At 49.8% G+C, this 9764-nt stretch overlaps 1 protein-coding gene across 1 annotated transcript; it reads right to left on the reverse strand.

The window, feature by feature from the left end:
• Positions 1 to 975: 975 nt before the first annotated feature.
• LOC125508804 (RNA polymerase I termination factor-like) lies at positions 976 to 3893 on the reverse strand. The gene has a single exon (XM_048673599.1). The coding sequence runs from the start codon at positions 3639 to 3641 to the stop codon at positions 2055 to 2057; it is 1587 nt and encodes a 528-aa protein (XP_048529556.1). The 5' UTR covers positions 3642 to 3893; the 3' UTR covers positions 976 to 2054.
• Positions 3894 to 9764: the final 5871 nt, after the last annotated feature.

A 9764-nucleotide genomic window follows, 5' to 3' on the forward strand; every position in this document is an offset into this window, starting at 1 on the left:
CACTCTCTAATTTCTTTCGGGAGTAATCTGGTAGTAGTCCGCAGGGGGTTGGGTGCACCAACGGCAAGCATGATTGGTTAGGAAAACCCCTTAATTTCAACAAGAAATCGATATCGTTAAGCATCCGCATCGTACGACACTAATAACTTGTATATTACGACCACCTCGATCTCTGCATTTAGAATTTCGTGTCAACCACAACCAGAAAGAGATGCGTGTGTGCAAGAAAGAAGGGGAAAAGCTAGTTAGAGATACAGTCGAAACGCTACCACGATCGTTTCGGACTTGGTTGGTATATGTGAATCCAATGCTGTAATTTATAGAGAAAAATATAGCTAACAAAAAACGGTCCAAGGACAGGAGCCGACCGCCCTCCATTTGTCCGCCCGGGCAACCACATCCATCATATCCCAGGAAAACTAGTATGTCTTTTTGACTGCAAACATGCTTGGTTCCAACAAAGTTCCAGCTTACTCTACCTGTCCAAGATGGGCAGCACCTTATGAAACATGCGCAGGCTTCAGGTTCAGATCAGCACTCACTTCCTAGCTTGTTCCGATGTTCCCTCACTGTCCGCACTCTCTTCCCCTACCAGCTTTCAGCAATCCTTCCACTCTGCAATGCACACCAACTCACAATATCATTCTACAACTGTTCAAATCACATGGAAATGTACACAAAGAAAGCCTGGCATAAAACTAGCAGATAGAGATTGATCATCACAAGAAGGCTAAGCAAAGTATTCACATTGAATCTGGATACAGCATGGTATTCTATCAGTTTGTTTGAACTAGCTCCTTGTTTCGCACAGCAGTGAAATCATATAAAACAGTAATCAAGTATAAGATCCCAATTAAATGCAACAAGAGTGCTTTGATCAAGAGGACACGATGCAAAATCCATGGTGTGGCGGTGCCTTCAGTCGTTTCCACTATATGAGCCTTAATAATGATAATATAATTGGACAAGAGAGCATTGTGGAGAGCGGTCATATTCCTCTAGAACCAAAGAACATGATAGTACAAAATTTCCCACACACAGCAGTAGACTGCATCATTGCAAGTATATATGTTTACTCTAAAAAGATGATTGCAACTTGCAATTAGATATACTAATTTAAAAGCTATGGCAAATTTCCACTGTTCACAGTCGAGTAGTTTAGCTAACAAGAGTAAGGCCCTCATAAAATTACTTGTGAGATGCATCTGTTGCAGGCAACACCATTGTAGAACAGGTAGATGGAAGATTGGAACTCTCATGGTACAGACTGATGCGTGGCAAGCTTGGTAGGTACAGTCGTGTCTTCGACATCGCGGCCAGGAATGTAACAGATTGTTCGCAGGGGTTGAGTCACTGTTGCCATCGCCACTGCTGTCGTAACCAGAGGAGAGCGAATGATCTAGGAGCTAGAGTACTAGGTGTGAATGTGGTTGAGATGGAGTGAGGAGATAAAACAGCAAGATGAAGTTCCCTTTTTATTTGGCAAAAACTAAGTACTGTGGACATTTCAGCATCTCACAAATCCCACAAGCCAGACATATTACAGGCTACAACACATGACTACGTGGTTGAGATGGAATGAGGAGATAAAACAGCAAGATGAGTAGTTTACTTGCGAGATGCATCTGTTGCTGTTGCAGGCAACACCATTGTACAACAGGTAGATGGAAGATTGGAACTCTCATGATACAGACTGATGCGTGGCAAGCTTGGTAGGTGCAGTTGTGTCTTCGACATCACTGTCAGGCATGGAACATATTGTTCGCAGGGGTTAAGTCACAGTTGCCATCACCACTGCTGTTGTAACCAGAGGAGAGCGAGGGATCTGGGAGTTAGAGCACTAGGTGTGAATGTGGTTGAGATGGAGCGAGGAGATAAAACAGCAAGAAGTTTCCATTTTTTGGCAGAAACCAAGTACTGTGGACATTTCAGCATCTCACAAATCCCACAAGCCAGACATATTACAGGCTACAACACATGACGACAGGCGAAATGCAACAACGAACATGCCGTTCCTCTATTAAGACATACAAAAGCTTGCTGGGTGACAACTCCTAATTTTCTGATTCCCTGTAGTCAATCATTTCTGGGCAGTAACGCTTCGACAGCACTTCCACTTGTTCGATGAAAGCCTTCTGTCTGTGGCTACCAATGCCACGGACCATCTGGTTCCATCTTTGACGACAAACCTCCCCTGATCTGTGACCGAGAAGGCTCTCCCAATCAACATCTTCAATGCAAACAGCATCAACCTTTTGAAGCGCTTCCACCAGTCGATAATCATCAATATCCGCCCATACTCCTTGCTTAACCAGTGGAGATGCTAATGTGACATACCACTTCAGGCAGCAATTCTTGTGATTACGGCTGGTCAATTTGTCACTGATGGCCTCCCAGGAAATGTTATCTCTTAGCTTACGGTGCCCAGGATTTTTCTCCTGATGGGCTTTCAGACGCAGGTCAAGATTCACCAAATCAAACAAGTTTTGGTGCTCATCCTGGGTCCATCTCCCCTTTTTCAAGTTCTTAGGCTTTATTCTTCTCCAAGTATCTTTAACATGGATCTCACTCTTACCAAGTTCCTCTGACAATGTCTTCCAGTCCGTGCCATTTTTTTCAACAAACTGTCGTATCTTGTGATATTCTTCCTGTGTCCATTTACGCTCATCACTTCTAGTGAGTAATATACGTGCCCGCTTGTAAATTGCCTCGTAGGGTCTATGGGGTAACGATTTCCCTATATCACTCCAACAACCCATCAGCTCTGGGTATTTTCTACAGCGACGAATCATCTCTAAGCCTTCCTCTCCCAGCTGCTTCATCTCTGCATAATCCCTCATCGCTTCCATGAGGGTGGCTTCTTCTTCTAGGGTAAACCGCTGTCCATGTACAAGTTCAGACCCACCACTGCTTCCACCCTCTTCATCATCACGACCTTCGATGCTAAAAACCACCACTGAATCTGCAAACGTCACCCGCCTACCCTTGTTCTTTGATCGAGCTGCCTTTTCTTTCTCCCTTTTCCCTCCTTCAATCCCTTCCTTTCTCTTCTTTTTCTTCTTATCACCCTTACCATCTGCGTTAGCTTCCTCTCCAGCAAACGCATACTGGCTAAGGTCTGAACTCACTTTATCACTTCCATTTCCTATCTTACTGGTACCTTTTTTAGTATTGTCGATCTGGCTGCTCTCTTTCAGCACAACAGAATTCTCCTTCTTTCGCTTATTATCTTCTCTTGCCATTGCCACAATTTGATCGGCACCAGAAATGTTTGCAGCAAGCTCGCCATCCTGACGCTTGCGCTTTCTCTTCTTGGACTTGCTACTAGACTGTCTTCCTTTAACCTTGATTCTCTCTGCATACACCTCCGACCCTAAATTTTCAACAGTCGTATCAAATGCCTGCATCTGCCCGGTCGTCTCAGCTGCTTTGTCTTTCTTTTTCTCCTTTTTCTTCCTGTATTTCTTAACTTTTTCTGCATCTGCCCGGTCGCCACGCTCCGAACAGGAATTTACCGCCGTCAAGCCCGACTTTTCGGCCTGCTCCTTACCAGTATTGGTATCAAACGTCTGCTTCTGCCGACCCAACCCAGCCTCTTTCTCTTCCTTCTTCTCCTTCCCTTTCTTCTTGTCTTTCTTCATGTCTTCTTTGCTCCCATCAGCTTCAGCGCGCTCCACCTTCTCGGCCTGCTCCACCAGGAGGTCGTAGCTGAGAGAGGGCAATGGCGGGACAGGCGAAGGTGGAGGACCGGGCGCGGCGCTTGCAGAGGCTAGGGTTAAGGGCTGAGGCGGCGGCGGCGGTGAAGGAGCGGCGGATGTGACGGGAGCTCTTCCCAGCCATGACTATCCAAACTCCTCTGCCACCACCTTTTTTGTGGCCCTGTTCGGTAAACGTTTTGTGGCCCATTTCACTGGAGGATTAGAGTGGCCCGAGCCGCCGTGAGACGTTTTTTTAGGAAGAAAGTATAGTTTTCCCCCTCAAATCCACATTGATGGATCAATAACCCCCTAAACTCAAATACCATATAATTTACCCCCTTTGTCTCAAAATATATACAGTATAATTTACCCTCTCAAATTATCAAAACCGGATAAATGAAGCCCCATAATGGTTTTGGGTCACATTGAAACCGGTTTTGAGTACTGACCAGAGTCAACACACGTAAGCCCGAGGATTTTTTTTAGCGGCACCATAGCTTCGAGGGCTCCATGGAGAGCACGGCGCCACGGGATCGGCGCGACGTCGATGAATTGGACGAGATGTGCGACGTGTCAAGCGCGGCCACAACGCCTCCGGCGAGGAGCACGGCTTCATGCCCAGTGTTAGATTGTATAGTTCCCGTATATGTGTACGTATGATGTAACATTGTACCCCTTCATTATATATATATATATATATATATATATATATATATATATGATAGGTCACTTCTAAAGGGTTGTGCCGGTTCCCCTCAAACATATTGTCTTACATGGTATCACGCTAGGTTACGATCGTTTTTTGCTAAAACCCTAATACCCGCACCACCGCCGCCACCATCTTCACCGTTGCCGCTCCCGATCGCGTCGCCGCCACGTCTGGTTCCACCACCGCGGGGTTCCTGCCGGCCTCCCTCGCGGCGCTGCTGTCCCTCCCGCTGGACGCTGCCGCTGTGCCGGCCCCGCTCGGGACCCGGAGCATAGGCTCCTTCTTCTCGACTCCGTCGGCGCCCTCGTCCTTCGGGCGCGAGCTCGCAGTGCACACCGCGGCTGCGTCGTCCGCCTCCTCTCCTGCGGGTGCTATCCCGCTGCTACCGCCGGTGGCGCCCGAGTTCGCCTTGATGGCGGGGTTGGCGGCGTCGGGCCCGGCTGCGGCACCATCTTCCCCCGTGCCCTTTATTCCTCCGGCCGCGTCCTCGGTCACGCTGACGGCCTCTATGGTGCCCTCATCCCAGGCCGTGTCCTCGACGGGATCGTCGCCGCCGCCGCCGTTTCACTTCGGCCATCTTATCACCATCAAGTTATCATCTGACAACTACATCTTCTGGCGGGCGCAGGTTCTTCCGCTCCTTGGGAGCCATTACATGCTTGGCTACGTCGACGGCTCTCTCCCTTGCCCCCGCTGGTGGACAGCATGCACGGTCCGGTCTACAATCCGGCTCACCGTGTTTGGACGGGGCAGGACCAGGCGAACCTCTCCTCCATCCAGGGGTCGCTCTCTCCGGCTGTCGTCGGGCTTGTTGTCTTCGCCAAGACGTCTCATGAGGCCTGGACCATCCTTGAGCGCTCATTTGCGGCGCAGTCTCGGGCTCGTGTCTCTGCGCTCCGTCGTCAGCTTGGCGAGTGCGAGAACCTTGACTCCACGGCCACGGAGTTCTACAACAAGGTGAAGGGCCTTGCTGACACGTTGGCCTCCATTGGACAGCCGCTCACTGACTCCGAGTTCAACTCCTTCATCGTCAACGGGCTCGACGAGGAGTATGATGCTTTGGTTGAGATCATCAATGAGCGGGGCAACTCGACTCCCATGATGGCACATGAGTTCCACTCCCGTCTTCTCCTCACCGAGCAGCGTGTTGAGGCACGCCGCTCCAAGGCCAGTCGCGACTCCCTCTCCACGAACGCCGCCACTAAGGGTGGCCGTAGCTCGTCCAAGGGGCCGCCCCCGACTTCGTCATCGTCGGCTCCCCCCGCGTCTGCAACCTTACCAGGGGCCGGTGGTCGACGCGTGTGTCAGTTGTGTGGCATTGAGGGGCATTGGTCCTCCAAGTATCACAAACGCTTTCAGCGGAGCTTCCTTGGTCTTGGAAATGACGGCAAGGATACACGCAACTTTGCCCGTCAGGTTGCCATGGTTGATTGTCCAGCGCCGCAGAAGCAACAAGGACACACTCAGTCCTACTCCATCGATCCTCACTTGTACATGGACTCTAGGGCGACGGAGCACCTGACGAGCAAGATGGGGAAGCTTCACACTCGTGAACCCTATCACGACTCTAACAACATCCACATCGCCAATGGAGCAGGTATGCACATCTCTCATATTGGTCAAGCATCTCTTCTCACTATACATGTGTAACGCCCCGAGACCGTTGTGTCGGGTGTCCTCCAGTTATTCGCTGTTGTTGCCTTGTCATTTGTTTGTGTGTCATGCATTTCATATCATTTCATCATGTGCGTCACATTTGCATACGTGTTCGTCTCATGCATCCGATCATTTTCCCAGTTGTCCGTTTTGCAATCCGGTGCTCCTATGTCCTCCCGCGCCCTCTTTTGCCTCTTTTCGTGTGCGGGTGTTAAACGTTCTCGGATTGAACTGAGACTTGTCAAGCGGACTTGGTACACCACCCGTAGACCGCCTGTCAAGTTTCGTTCCATTTGGAGTCTGTTTGATACTCCAACGGTTAACCGGGGTACCGTAAAAGCCTCGTGTGTGTTGCAGCCCAACACCCCTCCAAAGTGGCCCAAAACCCATCCAAACCCCCTCCATCCTCTCGGTCGTTCAGTCACGATCGCATGGCTGAAAACCGCTCCTCATTTAGACTATCCTAACTCCCTCTACCTATAAATATGTGCTCCCTTCGAAATTCTCGCGCAGATAAACCCTAACCTTCGTCCACCTCGCGCCGCCGAACAAATTCGTCCGCGCCGGACATGTCCAGCCGCCACGTCGCTCCGACCAATGGGAGCGTGACATGTCACCCCGCCGTCGCTCCCCTCCACTCACAGCGTGACACGTCGACACGCCCGCGCCCCACTTCATCGCGAAGCCCATCTCCGGCCCGCCCCGGGCCCGAGGAGGCCCGCGCCACGCCGCCTCGCCGGATCTTCGCCGGCGCCTTGCCGGAGTTCCCCGTCGCCGCCTTGGCTTCCGCGCCACCCGCTTCCACTCGCTGGAGCTTGCCGGACTCCGACGAGTCGCGCCACCCACGCTCCTCCGCTCGTACCCCGCTGCCGGATCCGCCATGCCCCGTCGCCTTGCGCTGCTCCACCAACCCCCGCGCCATGCTCCGCCGCTCTGCCAGGCTCGCCGCCCGCCATGGCCGAGCTCGCCATGCTCCGCCACTGGCCGAACCACCTCCGCCAGCGCCCTGCCGGACCTCCTCCTGCCGTCCCACGCCGCCACGGGTCGCCGCCGTCCCCGCACGCCGCCCCGCACCCTTCTCCGGCCGCCGCCTCCGCCGTGCCGTCTCCGGTCGCCCTCGCCGGAGCCACCCTCGCCAGAGTCGGATCCGGTTGAATTCGTCCAGGTGGGACGAGATCCACCGGTCCCCGAACCAAACACGGTGCCCCGATCCCGGATCTCTTCGTCCCGCCTCTCTCCGTCCCGCGTTGACTTTTTGCGGAGGTAAAATTCCACCAAGTCCCGAGGATCTCAGTAACTTTATGCCCCTGTTCATCGCATCATAACTTCATCACCGTTGCTCCGATTCGTGCGTGTGGTATATCGAAATGTTCATCTATTTGTCCTCTTCATTTTGTTCCATTATGCCATGCTCGTTTGAGTCCGTCTTGATGCCTAAATGGTTGATGCAAGAGTGATATATAATGTTAGTCCCTGTTTATTATCAGATTATGATCATTTGTCATTTTTGCCATGATTAATGTGTGCTGCATATGGCTATGAGCTCTACATGTATTTTGTTATATGACATGCCATCTTTACAGGGGTGTATGCCATGTATTTTTGTGATCAATGTGGTGACTAGCACAAGCATGCAAAGTAGCTCTCGTGATGTTGCTGATTTCAGGGACTTAGAATTTCACTAAGTCCTTTTCCTGCTGTTATTTTTATGCCATGTATTCTTGTTGCTACAGAGTGATCCATGCCTCTTTTGAGCATGTTCAGTAAGGATGATTTTGACATATTGTTATGCTCTATCCATCCATGTCTTTGTTTGCAATTATGGAGTGCCCTAGCATGACTCAATCTTGCTCTACTTTTGCTATAAAATGTTCCTGGCAGATTGTTTACATGTTAATCAATTTTGCCAAGGTTGTTGTAGTTGATCCTTGCATGATATGAGATTGTTCTTGCCATGTTTAGCTTCTTTATCATGTCTTCTTGCTGGTTGTATGCTTATTTTGTCATGCAATGCTTTGTGGTGAGTGCATCGAGCTCGCAAACATGCCTTCATAATTCTGTTTATGCCATGTCCAGTTTTCTGCTAAGTCTGAATCTGTTAACGAAACTTGCTATGTTCACATGGTTGCCATTGTATCTTCTGATCCTTTTTGGCTTATGGTCAGTAAGGGACTTTTGTTATATGCTTTGAGTACTTCCATGCCATGCCTTGTTTTGCCATGATATGTTCCTGTAGCACGTTGCTATCTTGCTCTAAACATTGCTTCTTGATATTAAATCCTGACATGTTATTTTCACTAAGTCTGTAAACCTGATATCTTTTGCACTTTTGCCATGCTTGTTTGAACCTGTTATTGTGTGATTTAGCCGTAGCTCAGTGTTCATCTTTTGTCAAGCATCTTGAGTGGATCACTGCCATGTGCTTTGTTGCTATGTTAGAGTGAAGTAGCTTATTTTTCTTGATGCATTTAGATGGCGTCGTGCTGTTAATCGCAGGATCGTGCCATTATTGTTTTGCTTGCCATTTCCAAACCGTGCATCCGATTCCGGTGATCTTTATATAGATTTCAACCGAAATCATCTCATCTTTCCAGCGGCACTCTTGGTTTGCCAAGTTGAGGCCTGGTTCAATCTTTCCCTTCTGAATCACGCATATGCATTGCATATTACATCCCGCATATCATGCCATGTTTTGCATCATGTTGCTTGCGCATTGCACCGTGGGTGATTGTTGTTTCCTTTGCTTGTGTTCTTGCCTTGGGTAGATCCGGGAGACGAGTTCGTGTTCAAGGAACCCGTTGAGTAGCTTACGAGGATCAAGCTTTCGTCTTCTCGGAGAACTTTGCAGGCAAGATGACCATACCCTCGAAATCACTTCTATCTTTGCTTGCCAGATGCTCGCTCTTTTGCTATGCCTATGCTGCGATACCTACCACTTGCTTTATCATGCCTCCCATATTGCCATGATCAGCCTCTAACCCACCTTGTCCTAGCAAACCGTTGTTTGGCTATGTTACCGCTTTGCTCAGCCCCTCTTATAGCGTTGCTAGTTGCAGATGAAGATGAAGATGGAGTTTGTTCCATGTCGGAACATGGATATTTTGTTGGGACATAACAATACATCTTATTTAATTAATGCATCTATATACTTGGTAAAGGGTGGAAGGCTCGGCCCTTATGCCTGGTGTTTTGTTCCACTCTTGCCGCCCTAGTTTCCATCATACCGGTGTTATGTTCCTTGATTTTGCGTTCCTTACGCGGTTGGGTTATAATGGGAACCCCTTGACAGTTCGCCTTGAATAAAACTCCTCCAGCAAGGCCCAACCTTGGTTTTACCATTTGCACTAACAACCTATCACCTTCCCTTGGGTTCTGCAGACTCAAGGGTCATCTTTTATTTTAACCCCCCCCCCCGGGCCAGTGCTTGTCTAAGTGTTGATCCGAAACAGAGCCACTTGCGGCGCCACCTCGGGGAAACTTGAGGGTTGGTTTTAGCTGTACGTAGTGTTCATCCGGTGTTGCCCTGAGAACGAGATATGTGCAGCTCCTATCAGGATGCCGGCGCATCGGGCAGTCTTGCTGGTCTTGTTTTACCATTGTCAAAATGTCTTGTAACCGAGATTCCGAGTCTGATGGGGTCTTCCTGGGAGAAGGAATATCCTTCGTTGACCGTGAGAGCTTGTGATGGGCTAAGTTGGGAC

The sequence above is a fragment of the Triticum urartu genome, chromosome 5 (genome assembly GCF_003073215.2).
Source record: "Triticum urartu cultivar G1812 chromosome 5, Tu2.1, whole genome shotgun sequence".
Classification (NCBI taxonomy): domain Eukaryota; kingdom Viridiplantae; phylum Streptophyta; class Magnoliopsida; order Poales; family Poaceae; genus Triticum; species Triticum urartu.